The sequence below is a fragment of the Diuraphis noxia genome, unplaced genomic scaffold (genome assembly GCF_037042655.1).
Source record: "Diuraphis noxia isolate RWA-SAM2 unplaced genomic scaffold, SU_Dnox_SAM2 contig0003, whole genome shotgun sequence".
Classification (NCBI taxonomy): Eukaryota; Metazoa; Arthropoda; class Insecta; order Hemiptera; family Aphididae; genus Diuraphis; species Diuraphis noxia.
Window position 1 is genome coordinate 21728136 of NW_028301713.1, and position 21611 is coordinate 21749746.

Genomic DNA, 21611 nt, shown 5'->3' on the forward strand with positions numbered 1-21611 from the left:
AATTGAGTCTTAATGAGTTGTAATTATACATATAATATATTGAAAATTTATACAACTGTAAATGGAATGAAAATTTCTATAAAAATGTACAAAAATAATAATAATAGTAATAATAATAATAAAAGCAAAAGACTTAATTTAAACTACTTAAGCTCTAAGAACTAACGAATTGTAAGAGTTTTTTGATCCTGTGAACCATGACTTGTGCAAAACTGTCTTCTGACTTTTCCTGTAACAAATTATAAATATTCATTAAATTAAAATTGTTTTTTATCCAACTTAAAACAAGTCTAATTATATTATATTCTATAAAAAATTACAAGTATTTTAGGTAACGATAACCCATACTACCTAACCTGATTAGCAGTATTAGATCATATAAAACAGAACTCAAAACTTGTACTAATTAGACAATTTGTACTTTTTTTTGCAAGAAGGTTCTATTGTTGGCGAATTGGGTCTAGTTGTCAAAAATCAAGAAAAATATACTGAAAACTCGATAATATTCATTCAAAACTAGTTTTTGACAAAATTAATTTATTGTAATTCTTGAACAAATAACCGCAGACTTGAAATAATGAAAATTTTTTTTTGTAGCTGTTCATTCTGCACAGCATTTCCATTATAAATAAAATAAAGCGTTTAGATTTCCTCTTTCATAAACTCAGTTACACATTAATTACACATATTACTTTAACACAGTAATTTGGATGATTTCAACCAAATACAAAATATAGACCTAAAATTATTACATTTTCTGCAACTAATGGCAAAAAATATTTGTATGTCAAGTCTTAATTCATAATATTAATTATTATGTGAGCGCCTCAATAAAATGCAAAATTTAAAAAATTGATTTTGAGGTGCACATCTTAGAATATAGAGTACGTAGTGTGTACCAAATTTATTTAAGAATAAAGTGTGATAGACTTGGCTGTAGATCATTTTCTCGCAAGGCTTTTAATAACTTTTATATTAGTTTCAAAACCATTTTAGATTGATGTACTGGGTTTGTTATTTCATGCATTTGCATATCAGTCTTGCTAAGTTGTATGTAATGCTAGGTGACAGAAGTACCATGGTTAAGTATGTGAGATTTTTATTTTGCATAATTAGAGGTTGTTTGACTATTTGACATATTTATACGTTTTTCTATAGTATTATGCATATTTAACATATTACTACAAATTTTTTTTGAAAATGCAATGTAAATACATGGTGATTTTCACAACGTATATTTATGAAAAATAACACACAAAGTGCATAGGAATATATTATGTAACCTGCATTAAGTAATTAGTGGGAAACATGTAATATGAGTTGTTCTTTCATAAATTTAAGAAAAATTTAGTGTAATACCACAAATTTAGTAACAACTAAATCAGATCTCCTGTATTGCGCCTAGTTATTATAAACGATATTGATCTATACAAATGGTAAGCTTATTAGATTTTGGTATATTGTATATTTATGCTATGTACTATGTAGCATAGTCACATGTACAACCAAAAGGCAGTTCAGTAACTGTCAAAATATTAAGGCTAAATAACAAATACACACATTTGGAACTGCTAAGCACTAACTTGTTATGTTTGTAAGAAGATGACACACATGCTAGTAAGGCGCTCTCATAATATACTATTTTAATCAATTATACTTATGTAATACTAATTATTTCATATATATTTACTTCATTTGTTGCATTAAGTTTTTCAAGAAATGCTTCATTAAACACCTTTACCAATCCGAGTCTTAATTCTTTTAATTCATCAGGTGTTACACCATCTTCATCATCTTGGTTAGAACTTCCTGATCCTAATATTGATTAATTAACAAAGAATATTAAATTCTAAATAATTTTAGGTTTACAATAAAATACACTTACTGTTTAATCCTTTAGGCCGATGGACATGTTGAACGGGACTTTGCATAAAATAATAATCTGTGTGAGCCCACAAAATATATAGACATACTTCCACTATTTGTTTACAAAGTATACGTTGAGTTTGATCACCGGTATCCTTATTTTCTATCTCAGTTTCATTGTTACTTTCACCAAATAACTAAAAAGGATATTTTTATTCAGGTTGTAAAAAAAATGATGGGCAAGGATTATGACTAAGATATGAAGGGAGTGTTGGTTTTAATTTTAATTTAAATAAATTATGTGTAATTACTTGAATAGGTGATTTTCTATTTTCGGGTCTAGCTTTAGTGTTAAACTGCATGAAATAATGTTCAACAGTTTGAACCATTATTGTGACAATTGTACCCATTGACAAAACATTACCAGGGTTCAAATCACCTTAAATAATGATAATATATAAATAAAATAAATGAAAATACTAATAAGCTTTAATTATATACCATGGGAAGTAATATTAAATGGATCAGTGTACACAGAAACATCCAAAATCCGTCTTTTAAATTTCTGTCCACTAGTAGCCCATCCACCATCCATTAAATTTGACACATAATTTAATAAGTTTAATGTTATCTAATAGATATAATCATAAAATATTTTTAATTAATAATACTTTTGAAATTAATACAAGCTTAAATTAAATTTACTTACTCTCAAATATAAAGTAACATTTGTTTCGCCATCATTTGGACTAGATTCTTCAGAACACTTTTTACGTATTGCTCGAATAATGGATAAATTAACAGAAAATCGTATTAAAGTTCTTTGCATTAACACACTATAATGATAAAATAATCCAGCAATATCCTTGTCGCCACTTGAATTTATTTCTGAACTTGTATCTGTTTATAATTTACATTTATTTAATTAAATTATGATTTAATAAGTTAAACCCATTGTTGCCGAGGCTTAATTCAAATAAAAAAAAAAAAGATTTAATAAATATGAATAATTAAAGCAATCAAACATCATGTCATCTAAAGAATACCATTATATAAAAACAATCAAATTTTTTTTAATTTTCAATACTCAATTAATTAATATCTAATAAGCATAAACACTTTATTCTCATAGTAAGATTAAGGAATAAGAACATTTAAATTAAAACTTACCATCATTAGTAACATTAACAAACATAGTTGTTAATTGATAAAGTTCTTTAAGATACCATTGCTCACACAGTGGTGCTGAATTTGTAAGAGCAATTGTCACGGTATCACGATGACTAATCAAATAATAGACAACCTAAAAGATAGTTAAAATTAAAATTATATTTTCATAATTAAAACTAAGTATTAATTACTTGGAGAATAGAAGTCATATTTTGATTTCCTAGTGTACTTATAATTGTTTGACATAAACACATTGCTGGTGAACATATCATCATATACCGATCGCCTTCATCCGGCATAAATTCTTTCATTGAACGTTTGAAACTATTTAACACGTGCAAAACAATATTAATGTAAAAACAATATATAAAAATGTATTTTACAATTAAATTTAAATATTAAAAAGAATGAATATAAATAATTTCAATTTGAATTTATGATTTACAATAATGTACATGGACAAAATTCGATATTGATATGTGAAAGAATAAAAGTTTTAGTTATTTAATTATAATTCAAAAATATTTTTTTGTGGGAATTTGATACTTCCATCTATATTTTTACGTTTTACGTACATAATTACATTTTCAAAACATATAGATTAATTATGCAATTACCATGAACCTATTCACACTAATCATAAAATGGCATTGTCTCAAAAGTTGAAAACAATAACAAGTATATGGAAGCTTGGTATGGCGCGGTTAATGCAATCAGTCATGCAATACAGATAAACATTTTATATGCCTTAAATTAAAAAAAAAAAAATCAATTATAAAAAACTGATCTTGAACCAATATTCCGGCTTTTTCCAATCATTAAGAAAATTATAAGGGATTTTCGTTTTTCCTTATGGTAAAATTTAATTAAATTATGATAATTTAATTTAATTACCTTGTTTCAAAATTTGGATGAGCATCAATTGCTTTCATTGATGACAAACATGCTATTGCTTGATGATTAAGTAACGCATCAGCACCAGTTGTGTAAGTAGCAATTTTATTCAAAAGACTCTAAAGTATTTAATATTAGTAAAAATGAAGTTAAAAAAATTGTTAAAAATAAACTTACCATTTTATTTTCATACACATAAATGGGTTTCAAAGTTTTATTTTTTGCTGAAATCAAATCTTTAAGTTCTGAATCTGATTCTAAAAGGCTAGATATAATGCATTTAAGATAACCTTGATTAGATATATAACTTATAAGTTTTGGGTTGATATCTATTAAAAGTTCACATAATGTGTATGATAATACCTAAAACAATTTTAAAAATCAATTATACTTTAGCAATTTAATTTATGAAGAAATTTACGTAAAATTATAAATACTTTGCATATATCATGACCAGATGTTAAGTCAACACAAATTACTTCCAAAATTCTTTCACTTAAGTATTGGTCAAAATTTAAAGACTTAATGAACTTAATGGACTCGGAATCAAGAATCTGCTTGTTTGTAGAATTATATATGATGCTTTTTTGTTTGAGGTTTCCATTGGTCAGTGTTCGACTATTAGTAGCCAAAAGATTAATCAATGCTATTAACGATGAATATAAGCTTGCTCGTAATTTTTGAGAACCTAAAATTTTTTTTATTTATTACAGTTTATTATTTTAATTTATAACATAATATACTATATACCTGATTGCTGTATGCATTTAAGTATATTTTGAAGCATGCTTGAATAAATACTTGACTGTCCAGTAACAAATGACCCTAAATTAAGGTCAGGACTAACAATGCATAGCTCCAAATGTTGGTCAATAGTATTTTTCAAATTTATCAACAAAAGTAATTGGGAATTAGTGATGAGAGTAGATAAATCTGACATTTGTGGATAACGAATCACCTAAAATAATAATACAGAATAGACTTAGATATTACACAAATATTATACTCTTTATTATGAACTTCTACACACACAACAACCATAAGCTTTAGTGGGTAGACCAATAATGTAATATTTACTGATATATTTTTACTCATTGTGATTATTGATGAAATAGTTATTATTATTATATTTATGTATAAATTAAAAATATGAAAATAAATAAGTTTTAATTAGTCACATTTGTAGTGAAAATAAAAGCTGAAATTTACAACATAAAACTTGAATAGGTATTTTGGCTTAACAATATCAATTTTGATCTTGATATACGGTTTAATTTAATCTTTGAATGAAACTTAAGAAAAGGAACCTCTAAATAAATGTGAACCTCTTACCCCTATATATATAACTGTTACACATTCAAAAACGTTTATTATTTTTACACTATTTTTTATACTTCAAGTATACCTATATGTAAAATACAAGAAGTCCGAGAACAAGGTCAGATTTGAAAAAAAAAACAGACAAAAAGCTTATACTCATTTTTGTACAGGCTGACAAAATCTCAATGATAAAAATTTCCTTATAATTGTATTTGGTTTTTTTCTTATATCTATAAAATTACAATTAAAATTAAAGTCAAAATTTAACAGAAAATGAATAGGTAACTAGGTATTAATCTGATGTTAATTTCATCAGTACCTACATCTAGATTATTTGCCATGGCTTAAGAGATTATTTATAGGATATAATTAATTTTGGTATAAAAATTAAGATCTTGAACTTTTATAGTTTTTGACTTAGTTTATATTTTTAAATTCTTATATGCAACAATAAGATTAGTGAATTGTAGGTATAAAAATTATTATAGAAGAACATTTTTTTTTTCAATTTCTTTAAATTTAAATTTTATTTGTTGAATAATCTATATTAGTAGACTTTTATCCTGGCAGAAAAAAAATATGTGGACTTAAAAAGTTTTACTTTTAAAACGATTATCATGTAAATATGTGGTTGGGGTTGATAATGATACATTAAAGGAGGTTTCACACAAAGCAAATGTTCGCAAAGTGAACATGATATTAAATCGCCATGTACATATTTTGTTCAAAATTACAAGAGTGTTTATTGCGATTGTTCACAATTTGTATCCAAGGGATTATTTCTGTGTGAATACTGTAACATAAATATAGATGTTTGATTAAAAGCAAATGTTCGAGGCAATTTAAAATCGTGTTTGCCACACAAACATTCGCTTCATGTGGAACCACCTTAATAAAAATCTTATTTAAATTTAATAAAATCGTTGATTATTATTATGTTACTTACTTTGCTTTGTAAAGATACTAAGAGATCAATCACAAATGTGAAACGTTGTTGGAATTCCATAGATGGTAAGTTAGCCATGCTAAATATAACAGCAGTCAATTGATGCCAAGCATCAAAATATTTTACCATACAGCTAACTTGAAGACGCTTATCATTAATTCTTACAGCGTATGCTAACAATTCCTAAAATATGATATACATTTAAATTATTATTTATTAATACCAAAAAATTTAATTAAATATTACTCACTTGAATTTCTTGGAGCAAACTAGCTCTAACAGTTGAAGAACTATCAATTGATTTTAATTCATTCATGAGAATTGAATGCAACTGCTTAACATCTATTAATGGAACTTTACCCGAAATTTCACACTCACTCAATAACTGAAATACAATTGGAGCTACACACTATAATATTAAAAATATAATATAATATATATTACCTGATTAATAAGTTTTGATTCGAGATATTTTAGTTCCGGCATATCATCAAAAGTGGTTTCAAATTCAAGGTCTACAATTTCTAGTAAACTCAGTAACTTTTTACCATCATCTTTACCATTGTCTTGATCTATTTAAACAAAGTTGCATAAATTAATATATTAAGCGATATTCTAATTTTAACTTTTTTACCCTGGTCTCTAGTTAACGCTGAATGATCAAATAAATTGTTGGATGATTGTGACTGCAATAATTCTGATCCAGGAACACTTTACAATATTACATAACAATTTTAATCCATATTTTACAAAGAGATATAAAGATTTAAATGTTGCATACTTGTTCTTTTTCTCAGTAGTTCCAATGAATAATAACACTAGTTTTGTCAGAGTCATTAGTAAATTTTGATGTACATGCATTTTTATCTCAACAGCAATTATACGTAACAACCAATTCATTTGTATTAAATCACTACCTATTATTTGGTCAATAAATAACAATATGTAAGAAAAAATGATCAAGCAATAATTATCATTATTAATATTATCTAATACTACTAACTGTTCACTTTTTTGCTAGAACTTTCAGAGTAAAATGGCAATGCAGAAGCATGACGTAAAATAAAGTCACTACGGGATTTCAAATAAACCAAAACTGGTCTAGATGTTCGATTACTTGAAACTAATACATAAATCAATTGATAGCATAACTCCAATAATTTTGAATGATTTTTACTGACTGCTCCATTCTTACGACTTTTCAGTGAATCATCTAGTATATCAATAATTGAATGCAAACAGTTTCTAGGATTTCCTCCAACACCTATAATAAAGTATACAATTGAAATTAAATCAATATAAAAAATTCTTAATGATTAATTTTTTTACATACCAGCATTTTCAAAACAAGTCTTTTGTACATTATCTAAATTAAAACCAAGTAAATAATGGGCCAAATTGGGAGGTGAAGAATTTAAACATTGCAGCAAGAGTTTTAAAATGGATTCTTTACATTTTTTTACAGTAGACATATCATTTGATTCTTCCAAAAACTAAAAATTTGAAGAAAAAAAATAACATATTTATGTTTTAACAACATTTTCTAATATGATTCAATAAATGTTTTGATTATTTAAATACCAAGATATAATTAGATAAATAAATTCAATTTTATAAAAAAAAAAAATTAGATCATATCCCGTCAGATATACCTTACTACGCATCAAACAAACACATGGACATATCTTTAAATATGACTCAAGGACATAATCAATTCCAGGTAATTCATATTTCCAAATTAATTCTAATTATAAGCTTGTCAAAAACTCAATTATTATCATATAAATTCTTAGTCACTGAACTTTTAATAACTTCATTATTTTTTAATTTTTAAAAAAAATATATAGTTTGCAGCACTAATATTTTATATTACTACTAAAGGACAAAAGTAGAAAAAATTTTTAATAACAATAATACAAAATAATAAAAATATTTAATTTTGATTATAGTTTCTAAAAGCAACCTGGATATAATTATTAAAGGTTCTCATAATAATCTTATTATATTTTGATAAATTTCTTCAAACGTGCTAATCATAGATTTGAAACTATTTTTCATAAGTTTATTATTGTTTTTTATAAACAATGAAGTGTTTGAAATTAGTAGCCTTGTAAGCAACAAACTAAATACAACATTCTATGGTACATAAATATTGACTTATACCTAGTTAATAATATTAATATTATAATTTCACAATGATGATTTCATAAAAAAATAATTAAAAATAAAAGCAATCATTCTAAATCAAAATGAGTTACTTCTAGTAAAATATTACATTATCCTAAGCAATAAAAGCTAATACACTATCTCTACTTTCCGCTGAGAATTGTTTTGTTAATTGAATGATTTATCCTTGAATTTAAATTTAATAGATCTGTTAAGAGACTTAGGTAATAAGGTATTATAAAAATCTACTTTACAACAGTTCCTTGGTTTCAATAAAAAATTATTTAAAAAACAAGGAACAAAACTGTACCCCCTGCTACTCTTTGTAGGCATCCATGCCAGGTATACTATTAATGATTCCTAGATTCTAGTTTACTTCAAAATTAATAACAACCCGGTCGCAGATCTTGCTAAAAAACCAGTTGGCCACCCGCCTAATAGACACATCTAATTTCATTGTTGACGTTGTAGTATAATAGAGTAAACTAATTCACAATCAGTAAAGATTGTGATTAATTATTTCATGTTTAGATTTTATAAGTAGTATAAATATATATACATTAGATACTAAAAAATTAAATACCTTTGTTGATTCTTCTTCTTCTAGACATTCCACAAATCCATGTCTAATACCAATTGTAAGTTGAGGATTGGAAGTAAAATATGATACCATATGAGACTGAGGTATTGGATAAGAAGTTATAGTCATCAGTATTCGAATAGCATGATATGCATGCTCTGGTAAATGTGTATAAGTTACAAACCTTCAAACAAAAATGTAATACATAAAAAAAAAATAATAATAATAATAATGTTTTTACTAACTTGGACAAATCGATTATATAATCTGGTTCATTTGTTGCTACATTAATACTAACAAGAGTTTTATGTAATCCAGTATATATAAGAGGTGAGCCAGAAGAAATAGATGCGTTCAAAAATATTTGCTGTAAATTTAAAGCCTGTTCCAAAAGACGTAATACAACTAATGTAGTTTTTTCCATTGCTTCTTTACCACTAAATGAGGTATAAAGATCAAACATTTGACAGCCCATATGCATGATATTTAAAATCTAAAAATTGATTAATTATTTGGGTAGTAGAGAAATATTTATATAATTTATATTATAAAAAAATCTTACAGTTCTTAAAAAATCAGAATTAGTACACAAGTATGTCATTATATGAAATCCAGGTGGTGGGTTAATATTAATAGTAGTATTATCTGGTAGTAAAACACTACTACCCACAAAATCTGTTTGCTGAGGTTCATATTGGTTCAAAAACTTCAATGCAAGTTCTAGACATATACCACTTACTTCCCACTTAAAAATAATAAATAAATTAAAATGTGTTAAAAAAATCTAAAAAAAAAATTCAATTTACTTTTTCATTTTGTTTTTTATAACCTCTAGAAAGACATTTCAAAAAGATATTATGTAAAACAAAATTTAAATATGGATCAAAACCAGGTGTTCGGTTATTTGAACCTAAAAGGTTTGGTACTGGCTGTTCTGTTAGAGTAGACAATAATTTTAATAAAGCAATAGTCAAAGGGTATTCTTCATTGCGAGGTTCCAGATCATCTAGCTCTGCCTATAAGAATATACAATAAAAAATAAATTACAAAAATTAAATTTTTTTTTAATTTAGATGTTTTTACCATGATACCGCGACTTTGATAGTTGCTTATAGTTGGTACAGTCACAATTATTTGAGATGCTTCAAGAGTTTGCCAAAAATTTATAGCTATTATTGATGGTGGTGGTTTAACTAATACGGACAATGTCAAAATTAAATCTGCCTTGAGAGAAATTCTTACTGGACATGATACAAGACCCAATAAAACAGGAAGTGTCTCCCATTCAGAACGATCCACAAAAGTTACTTTTGACTTAACGCTTTGTTCTGAAAATAAAAATCCATGAATACTAATAATACGAAATATTATATAAATCTATATTATATTGTGTGACACATGAAAAAGGAAGGAAAGTGAGTCATTTCAGTTACTGAACTGGCTACATTTGCAACAAGAGTCGTAGTTGAGGGTTGTAATTCACTAGACATAAATTGCCTTTTTGCATAAATCACACATACTATTTTTGCGACGCCTATACAAACCCTACAAATATCATGATAATCTATAGAGAACTGTTCATAGTATCTATATATGCTAAACTGTCTCATAAGAGCACAGGAATAATCAAACTACCATAATTATTTACCAAATAACAACATATTGTTACATTTATGTATATAAATATAAGAATATATAGGACAATATTAACTTTCTGTTAGACGAAAAATTTCATTTTAATGCTTTAACTAACATTAAATATAAAACTTCTGGAGCAAGCATGACAAAAACTTATTATTTGAAAAGAAAATAATGGAACAAACCTGCCACATTTCTGATTAATTTTAATACTGCTTGAAGTCCTTGTATTTCAAGAGCAGTAATACCTTTTTGATGTCCTCTTTTGTATACAGTGTCGGTTGGAGGAATATTTTCTTGTCTTAAATTTGTATAATACCTCAAAAAAGTTTTGAAAAAGTGATCCCAAGTAAGATTTGAATTAGTCGAATTGGAATGAAAGTGATTAAACACATTTTCAGCCCCAGTTTCAGATGTTGCTAAAGAGCTTAACATATTTAAATATGGGACAAATAACATATGAGGCAACATGTCACCAGTTTGACAAATGAATCTGTATAGTGATGCTTGAAATTTTTGAGTTGTTAAAAATGATGACATCTTGATCGTTTTTAATTGTTCACGAGATGGAGGCCAATAATCCAAATTTAAATTTAACTCTAATGGATCTTTTTCATACAACGTTGCCATCAACATTAACAGTTGTTCAAAATGATTTTCTTCACTTGTCGGAGGTTCTAATCCTTCCTAAAGACGCAATTTATAAATTAAATGAGTTAATGAAAACCATGTTTAGCATAATTTACTTGGTAATAAATTAAAATTGTATGTGCTATTTCATCCGATTTGTTCCTTATTTCTTTGACGGTATGTGGCATCATAACGATAAATTCAGTGATTAATTGATGAAATTTTTTTATCATAAATTCCTTAAACAAATGAATTGTTATTAGATTAAATAATAAATACAGGTTAATATATTTCATATGGTACAATTATAACAGTATTTTAGGCATTATTTATAGTGATTTTGTTAAGTTTTAAGAATAATTATGATAATTTTGATGTATAGGTAAGTAGTATGTTCAATTTAATAAGACTAACACATACAGTTATAAGTAGAGCGCGGATTTCTATTCACTTATAAGTATCGAAATATGCCATATAATATGCAGTAAAAATCATGAAAATATGCAAACATTTTTATTTATTTAAAATTTACAGTAAAACTTATAATAATTAATTATTTAAATACCTAATAAAAAAAAATTTAGGGAATTTTCTGAAAACCTTAATTTATTTTTAAAATTTTATTTATTATATGTATTTTAAGTTTTTCTTCTGTGAAGCTGTGTCTTTTATCGGCTAACATATTTTTAAAGACTGAAAACGAATGTTCGACATCAACCGTAGTTATTGGGGTATATTTGAAGCAACTTAGTATTGTCGGGTCTTGATAAAGATCTTCGAGCTGAACGTTTTCGCCTAATAACACTGAATTAATTTTTCGTAGAATCTTCAGACCTTAATTTTTGTTGGAAAGCTCGTTTAATTTTGTAGTTAGTGTTGCACCTTTCGATCCAGAAATAGAATGAATTTTTAATTGTAATCGATTATTTATCTTATAAACTATGGAATTTATTTTTAAATTTTCTACTTGACAAAATATTATTTTATACATTTTTTTTAAATTTTCACTTCAATATGCAATAAATTTTGAATTTTGTCAAAATATGCAAAAATATGCAATAACCTTTAAATATGCAGAAATATGCAAAAAAAATTTCACCATTAGCTTCAAACTATGATGATTCATGGACATAACTAACGACAATCCAAAAATATTAAAAGGGAAAAAATATGCAATTGCATAGAAATCCGCGCTCTAGTTATAAGAGATATTGCATACACTGACATTTTTTAAAATAAATACTAGATTACTAGTATATTTTATGTTAATATTATCTATAAAATAATAATATAATTTTTAAGTACTTTTTAGTATTCAAAATTAAAAATATTTTTTGATTTGAACTACACAATATATAAAAACATATAATACATACTACATAATGAAGAAATTCTGAAGGAGCAACATTTTGGTTCAAAAATCTAAATACTTTAGTATCCATAGCATAGCCAATTAATGTTTCATCAATTTTGAATAAATTTTTATCCTTAAACACATGTTGTGAAGAACGTAATTTTGAGAATGCTACAGCTAATCCAAATGTAGCTATACTTTTTAATTCTGGCCATTCCCAATCGTGTGTAGAAAGTTCAACATATGCTGAAGATAAAAACATCTCCTTTGTATCTAAAAATGTGTGCATAAAAATAACAAATAGGAAAAATTGATATATTTTATTATTTGTTGAATTACCACTACTAATTTCTTGAGTATTATTCATACAATCCAAATCAATAGCATATAAAAATGAAGTCACCATGAATAAAGGTACTTTACTAACAACTCCACGTGATTCTACATCTGGTTTTATCTTTTGCAAATGTTGTAATAAACTAAATAAATAAAATTTACTAAGTGTTAAGGACAAATAATAAAAATAACACTTCAAAGGAAATTTTAGTATTTAATTTAAAATTTAAAATTTAAATGTTTTTAATTTACCTAATTAGTTGTTGTTTTGATAATCCAAATTGAATAGAATAATAGAATACACATTCTGCTAACATTGTACGAATTTCAGTAAATAAGCTCACAACAAGTTGGTGATGTTTTGGACCACCAATAGCTTTATTTTTTTGAAGCAATTCAATTTCTTTAGTCAAATCTTTGTTCTCCAATGCAACTAAATAAAATAATAACATTTTAAGTAAAAATGCAGATAAACTTCAAATTAAGTTGTATAATTACTCAAAATATTAACGAATAATCCATCATTCATTAGTTGATCAACAAATTGGCCAAGGTGTTGTGCACATGCTGGATCTACACGAGGCATCCAAGTACGACCAGTGCTTCCTTCAATGAGAAGTCTTAAAGAAGATGCTAGCATACGATGTGCATTATAATACAACAATACTGCTACTAAACCTCTGCAAAGTTCTGGATATTTTGGATTTTGGTAACGGGCTATTTTTATTTATTTTTTTTAAAAACATTATTGTTAGTTAAATAAATTATGCAAGGTTTTCAAAAACAAAAAATGAATTAATAAGTTGATAAAATCATTCAATTCATTGTTATCAACATCTTATAAATGTATAGTTTTAAAGTAACATTATTTAAATGTTAAATTTAGTTACCAGTATTTAAAAGTTCCAAAGACATAAGTTCATCTAAATCATACATATCGGAGAGAATTAGGACTTCTTCGGCCATATCTTTAGGTAATGCTAACATCTCAAATTTCTGAATTGGTTTTCCATCTGCCAAGACTTTCATAATTTGTTCTCGACTTTTAACATTTTTTGGCTAAAATATTTTTGTTTTAATATAAAATTGTACGATTTAAATCCTTTGATAACTTACTGGGTTCTTAAATACATTTAAAAAATGTGGTTTAGCAGCACGTAAAATGCGTTTTAAAAATGCTACATTAGGTCTTTCATTTGTAAAAATATTCTCCAATACAGGTAAGAGCTCCGTATATGGTGACCACGAACTTTGTAACAATTCAGCTATGTAAAATTAAGTAAATGTTAATGTTTACACGATTAATAACAAAAGGGAATACAAATCATGTGAAAAACTAGATAAATTAGGAACATTTAATTTAACACGAAAAATCCAAATTACAACATAAAATATTTTTAAATGGGTTGAATTTTACTCACTCTCCATGCTTAAGGTTGCTATAATAATAGATTCAGCAGATTTTATAATTAATTAATCAAATGCCTTATTCTTAACAAATACTGAAAACAGAACATACAAAACGAGATACAGTCAATATTCATTTCATATTAATGTATATTATAAGTATAACAATGAATAATATTACATTGTCAATATTAGAGTATTATAATTTATATGACACTAAAACGTCTAAAACTAAACAAGAACGACTAAACTCGTAGCTCATACTACGAAAGTACGAAAACAACAAAAAGAAGAAAATATACGGCAAAACATTATACAATTATTTTTTAGGTTATGGCGGTTAATTTTCTGTTAATACTTAATATTAATTATATCAGCCATGGTATCTCTTATCTTCAATGATTATACGTTTATCACAGAATAATATTCTGTGGTATCACCACGATTTAAGATTTAGATCATATACGTATATCTTAAATCGTGATTATCACCACTACTAAATAATAAGGTGAGTAAGAATAACGTAGACCGACTATATGCCATATGGACCCATTGTATGTTTCTGACTTTCTGAGTGTCTAAGTACTGTTAAAATCTACTAAATAATAATAAATTCAAAATTGTGTTCGAGTGCGGCGTTCGGCATTATAATATTAATTATATTAATTACTACTATACTACTAAATTTAGATTAGCATGTCATCCGACTATTGTCGTATTTGTACATCTATTTTGCGTGATTATTTTGGTCAAGACGTTTCTGAAATTGCTAAACCTTTACAATGGGGTCAGAAATCCCTTATAACTTTAAGTACCATGTTGGATGGAAAATATCCTCGGCACTTGATACAAGAAACTTTAATTGTTTTATTGCAATTCAATTTTGTTTCGGCAATTTGTAATGTCCACTCAGTACAAATAGAATACAAATTGAATATGGAGAATATACTAATGATTTTAAGGTACCCAAAATATTTATCAATTATTAAGAGAAAATTTGGCAATCAATACGAGGAACTTGTTGAAACTTTACTTTGTCTTGGTCGAGCTCCTTTATCAAAAATTGTTAGTGAATGTATTAAATTACAAAATAAACCTGATGATTTGTATAATAATTATTGGGAAAAAGCTATTGAATTAATAAGAAATGAATATTTTAAAAGAACACCCACATATGTTGTTTGGACTGAAGTTAAACAAAATAAACTATTTACTCCACCAACAAAAAATCAAAAAGATGAGAAAAAAATTTTGTTTACTCTCAATTTTAATAAGTTTCATCAAGACATGAGAAATAAAATCATAATTGATGCTGTTGTGAGAACATTTGATGATACAATTATTGGTGAAGTAATGTCTACAATATTAAATCAATGTGCTGACAGCAATGCCCCAGTTTCAAACCCTATATCATTGCAATTAATTAGAAGTAATTTATCTGTTGGTCATAATTATTTATTAGAATATATAACAATGATAGAAGAAGATCCTACTAAATTTTTAAGTAAATCTTACGGTACAATGTGTAACATAACTGTTAATTTTAAACAAATAATTAATTGTTTAAATGATTCAATAATGGACCAAGTAGTAAGCTATAAGTTTGGAGAAAGCTCTGCGAGATTATTCAGAGCGACTAGAAGCAACAAACTTCTAGAACTTGAACGTCTTCAACAAACTGCTTTAATACCAGACCGTGAAACAAAAACACTAACGTCTGAACTATTTATGAATAATTATCTCCAAGTTCAAGAACTTAGGAAACCAAATACTCGTTTAGGTCGAAATGATGGGAAATCTTTTTATTTGTACCATTTAAATGAACGTCAACTGCATCAAGAGTTAACAGAAGAAATATTAAAAATGATTGGGAACTGCATGATGTGGAAGTTCAAAACTTGTGAAGATAATAAGAGATTACTAAAAAATAAAGCTCGATTTGATGGTATGGTTCAAGGATTACAAGATAAACAAGAAGCCGACAACGATTTTTTCGAAGAAGCTATGGACAATTTATTTTCACCAAGTGAACGAATATTGTTGGACTCAATAAACAGACTGTTACGCAAATGTCAGCTAAATATTATGAGATTAGACGTGTGTTTATTTTTATTTCATTCTTATAAACGATACAATGAAACTATAAAATAGATGTATTGTAATAACTGTGTTTTTATTATTGCAAACCATTTTCTAGAAGCTGTTTACCTAAATGTTTTTCTGCTTCTTTAAATGTTTATACTTGATTTTGTTGTATCATTCTTATAAATCTTAAACCTTAAGTATAATATACTAATAAGTAATTTTTTTTAAATTTTTGTAACAATAATTGTTGCATTCAACCAACTATCGAACAACATAAAATGGGTATCACTCATAATATTATAAGTAATAGATTTTAGATGTTCCAAATTTGAAATTAGTTAATTTTATCAGATGTTCAAGTATAGGATAATACAGTATATTAATTAATAAACATACTAACAAAGATAATAATGTATATATGGATTTAAGTATAAGTATGGATAAAACAGAATATCTCTTTACGCCTAATATAAACAATGTCATATTCAAGATTTTCAAGGAAGAAATTGGAGCGTATCAATTCAATTTTGAATATTCAAGAAGTTGACGTTCAATATACAAGTGATATGTCCTGACCTGTATTGGGCTTAGACTTCGATACGAGTCGGTTAGGTACGTATCGAATTCTTCTTAAAAGTCTTGATTCACGAACTAAGAAATATATTTTAGTCCATAGTTACAGTTAAATAATCAATTTAGTTGTTAATGTTGTTATAAATTTGATCAGAGTTAACTGTTTAATGTGTTTATAAAGGTTTTAAGCATAGAAAAAAGATTAATTATTTAGTATTAATTACAAATTTATTTAGTTTTAAGGATTTTAGTAGATTACACACAATACATATTCGACTGTTCGAGTAATCCGCGGACCGCGGTTGTAGCACAGAATCTATTCTGTAGTTGTATGTCATAGTCGTGCATAAAATTTTTTGCAAAATGCAAATAATAGATAGTAATAGCCAATAGGTATGTCATAATATGTAACAACTATTGTTGTTTATAGTTTATATACAACAATTAATCTAATGATATACACGACACGGTCGCAAAACGATACTGATAACAAAAAAAATATATATTTAAATATTTAAAATATTCAGATATCTAATACTATATAGTATATTCTGTGGTAGGGTGATTGTTATATTCTGTGGAGATGGTATCTTTATTGATATATCGTAAGCACTGTTCTATGATCAGTATGATCGTATAGAATTTATAGTAGAAGTAGATAAGTAGAATACTGGAGATCACTGATTTACTGATTTACTCTACAATCAACATCATCATCTCTGTCGTCTCTAGATTCTGATTTTATTGTTAGTTATTGAGGAATTCAACATATTCAAAATATTTTATTTTGATATTTAAATCAATTGGCATTATTGGCAATCGTTTGTTGTTTTGAGGAATTATATTAAGACGGATATTATGTGAAAAAATTGTCGACAATGGATGACGACACAATTAATACATTTTCCAGTCAATGTATGGGTTTATTTTATTATTATATATCATTATTAATTATCTCTGTTACATCAGGAACCTGTATTTATTGAATATAAAAATGCATTAAGCATTAAATTCTTTCAAGTTACATACAACTTAGTCTGAACTTTAGTTATTCTAATTGTCAAATATATTTAAAAATTGTTTCAGCTGTATATTATGATCATGATGGCAGTGAGAAGACCCCACTTTATGCTAAAAATAGTAATGAAAAAGCTCTACTTAAATTAATCATAGGTTTTTGTATGGTATTTTGCATTGGATTATTATTTATGTTATTAATTCATATTCATTATGGATCAAATCAGGTATGATAAGTTTAAATTTGTATAGTAAATTAATTAATAAAAGATTTTTTTAACTTAAAAGTTAGTACCTCATGGAAATGTAGCAAGTGATAATGATCAATGCTCTCAATATGGAATTAATGTGCTCAAAATGGGTGGTAATGCAGTTGATGCAGCAATTACTGCGGCATTATGCAACTCAGTAGCACTCCTTCATCTTTCAGGATTAGGAGGGCAAGTAAAATAATATATAACTTAAATTCTATATAATTATTTTAAGATTATCTTATTTTGTTTTTAGAAATGGTGTCATAGTGGTATATGATCATCGAACTGGTATAGGAAATACAATTGATTTTAGAGCTACACATAGTTCACACAATACTATTGGAGTACCAGGTTTTTTAGTAGGATTGTTTCATGCTCATGTAAAATATGGAATTCTTCCTTGGAAAACACTAGTTGAACCTTCCATAAACTTAGCAAAGTAAGAAAAGCACAATTTTCTAAATGTATGTACACAACATTATTGTACATTATTTAGGAAAGGCATAACTGTTACAAAAAGTTTACTTGAAGCAATTAATCAGAATACCACTAAGCTAGTTGAAGACGATAACCTTAAACATTGGTTATCCACAGTATCAAATAGTTCTCTTGGTCAAATGGTTAAATCGCCTAATGGTTTGATAGAAACTCTCACCTCAATATCTTTACATGGACCAATTGGTATGATACATAATATAAAAAAAGGAAGCTACATCAGTATATCTTTTGTATCATAATATATTAGTATACTCTGTTCCAGAGAGATTATGTTGCGGACCGACCAAAATCGGTTTTCTGCTCAACCCCTACACCCTGCCATAAGGTAATCAGTTTTGAAAGCTGGGGGTTGCACAGAACCTGCATGTTTCCTCGTGGAATAAAGTATAGAACTTGGGGATGTATTATAAATTACCAATAACTGATTTAAGTAATTTTAACACGTTGACCGCCACGTGCCCGCCAACGGGCATTTGATAATCTTTCGCCGAAGGCTACAGTGTTTTTATAGAGTTATTCATAAAATGTTATTTTTGATATTTATAGAACTAATCATCGGAAATTCACGAAACCAATATTGTTATTCTTATTTTTGTCTCGCCAATAAGATTATAGCGCTTTTTTTAATTATAGCTTAATCATTTATTTCTACAACTTAAAAAAATCCAATAGAGGTAAAAAATATACCGTTCGATGTAAAATTTTCTTCTCTATGCAATGGTAATATTTATAGTATCGTTACTTCAGCGCCAGCATAATAAAGTCTATTTGAAAATATACATGAATGTGACAGCCCGCAGTCACATGGCGTATAGCTAATAGGGTAGCGTGGCAGCCGGCGACCACATTTTTAGTGTTATCACCAGTAGCCAAATGACCGCCGGCGGGCATGTGGCGGTCAACGTATTAAACATTGTGTTGATATTCTATGAAAAAAATATAATATGATATTTTATATTCATACATTTTACTTATTTTTGTAATAATATATGGACATAAATCAAAAGTTAAATTGGTGTGGTAGCTATTATTTAAACATCTGTATAAAAAATATTTTGTTTAGAAATAATAATAATGTTTTTTTTTTTTTTTTATTAAGAATTTTATAAAGAAATGTCAAGAGAATTGAAGTCTATTTTAAATCCAGATGATGTAATTAGTTACCAACCGCTTATTTTACCTGTATTAAAACAAAACTTTATGAACTATTGCATTATAACTTCCAATAAAGGTACTGGAGGACCAATTTTACTGGAAGTATTAAATAAAATGAATAGTACTAAAAAATATCTTGAAGATCTTTCATTATTGAATAGCTTTAAAAGTATGCAATTTGTAAGCTTAAAATTTACTAATGGATGCTACCTATGCTTTTGTTGTCTTTGTCTTAGGATCCGCTTTACAATCATAGTTTAAACCTCCGTTATGCTTGATCCACTGACTTTACCGGCCGAATTCTGTGGTTTAACCGGAGTTCAACTATTGTAATACGGGCCCTTACTCTTACAAGTATGACTTGGAAAATGTTTGTTTACTGGTTTTAATAGTGTATCGTTTTATTTTAGTGTAAATTGATCTGTAGTAAAACTTTTAGGGCGACTAACTCTAATATAAAACTAATGGAACACCATTGAAACAAGTGAATTCAAAATTTCCATGTCATATACTCATATAGTCATATGTGTGTAAGATGGAGACAGCAAATATATGGATAGCATTCTCTTTATTATTTTAAACAATTTATGATGATTTGTACAGGTTTAGGAGTCAATTGGAATCAAAATTCTGGATTACAAGTTTCAGCTACAGATACTTTTGATATTTATGTAACTATTATAAGGTACATAATACATTGTATTACTTATATGGTTTTATAGAATATTTATCCAGATTTGTATTTTAATTTGTTTTATAGTGGTCTTGGTTCTGTTTTTGGATCCCGTATTTTAACTAACTCTGGTTATATATTGAACAATGCTTTGGATTTAAATCTTAAGGATCGTATAATAAACCAAACGGAACGAGTAACATCATTGAATTTACCAGTTATTGCTGTAGAAACAGGAAATATATGTGGGAGAAGATTAATCTCAGGTGCTGCTGATGTACGTGATGGTGCCCAATTACTTTTATCAATGCTAAAAACAGACCCACAAAATATATTAAGTGTTAATAATATTCCTCGGTTTCATATAGAAAATAATGATGTTGAAATTGAATATCCAAATAATATAACTAATCAATTTTCAGAAGTACTGCTAAATTTTGGATTTAATTTATCTGAAGCAACTTTACCTTATCCTACTTCTAATATAATACAAAAAGAGGGAGACAGATCTGTTGCGTTCTCAGATTCTCGTGGATCTGGAAAATCTTATACTTTATAGCATATAAAAATTATTTTTCTAAGTAAATGTTCAACATTATGTATATTTTTTTAAACAATTGATTGTAATTTTTATAGATACTTTACATAAAATATATTTATTTTTATTTGAATCTATGTATAACAAATACATGATATTAAATATTATTTCACTCTACATCTAGTATTTTGTTTGTTGTAATAATTTACATACACCCTGACCCCAACCTTAATCAAGGACCAAGGCTTAATTAAAGTGTTTAATAAAACTAAGTTTTTGACATAGGCCTAATTTTTGATGGTCTATGTTTTTAGAACATATGCTTAGTATTTTGTGAATTTGAAGCATGTTTAAATATTTATATGTACAATTAAATATTTAATCATGATTTGAAACTTCTAATGTTCTATCATAAACATAAGGCCTTACCTTAGAACAGTATAATTAAATAATGTAAGTTGCTATCTGGCTTAAATTGTGAGACAATGACTTCTAAGATAACTTAACTTGT

General features: G+C 26.8%; 3 protein-coding genes across 6 annotated transcripts; 2 read left to right on the plus strand and 1 right to left on the minus strand.

The window, feature by feature from the left end:
* Positions 1–13: 13 nt before the first annotated feature.
* Nup205 (nuclear pore complex protein Nup205) lies at positions 14–14578 on the minus strand. The gene is made up of 33 exons (XM_015509067.2): positions 14322–14578; positions 14017–14165; positions 13791–13959; positions 13399–13617; positions 13153–13333; positions 12904–13043; positions 12587–12837; positions 11327–11449; positions 10766–11267; positions 10026–10270; positions 9749–9958; positions 9505–9687; positions 9188–9435; positions 8946–9126; positions 7530–7689; positions 7200–7460; positions 6978–7113; positions 6831–6907; positions 6641–6768; positions 6447–6581; positions 6197–6379; positions 4681–4888; positions 4368–4618; positions 4108–4293; positions 3931–4049; positions 3228–3360; positions 3037–3169; positions 2576–2766; positions 2368–2497; positions 2178–2305; positions 1886–2063; positions 1691–1815; positions 14–229 (listed from the first exon to the last, which is right to left on the minus strand). The coding sequence occupies exons 1-33, from the start codon at positions 14326–14328 to the stop codon at positions 155–157; spliced, it is 5745 nt and encodes a 1914-aa protein (XP_015364553.2). The 5' UTR covers positions 14329–14578; the 3' UTR covers positions 14–154.
* A 208-nt stretch (positions 14579–14786) lies between these two features.
* Positions 14787–16472, plus strand: Polr3C (RNA polymerase III subunit C). The gene has a single exon (XM_015509072.2). The coding sequence runs from the start codon at positions 15004–15006 to the stop codon at positions 16456–16458; it is 1455 nt and encodes a 484-aa protein (XP_015364558.2). The 5' UTR covers positions 14787–15003; the 3' UTR covers positions 16459–16472.
* A 148-nt stretch (positions 16473–16620) lies between these two features.
* On the plus strand, positions 16621–21277 carry LOC107162249 (glutathione hydrolase 7-like). 4 transcript variants are annotated; one of them, XM_089223740.1, is made up of 9 exons: positions 17503–17880; positions 18052–18209; positions 18271–18422; positions 18490–18675; positions 18733–18917; positions 19834–20058; positions 20493–20574; positions 20650–20839; positions 20931–21195. In XM_089223740.1, the coding sequence occupies exons 1-9, from the start codon at positions 17844–17846 to the stop codon at positions 20967–20969; spliced, it is 1254 nt and encodes a 417-aa protein (XP_089079866.1). In that variant the 5' UTR covers positions 17503–17843; the 3' UTR covers positions 20970–21195. The 4 variants fall into 4 exon arrangements, with proteins under 4 accessions (XP_089079864.1, XP_089079866.1, XP_015364554.2 ...); XM_015509069.2 differs by having other exon boundaries at positions 17504–17880; positions 20985–21277; XM_089223738.1 differs by lacking the exon at positions 17503–17880 and adding an exon at positions 16621–17004 and having other exon boundaries at positions 20650–21277.
* The last annotated feature ends 334 nt before the right edge of the window (positions 21278–21611 follow it).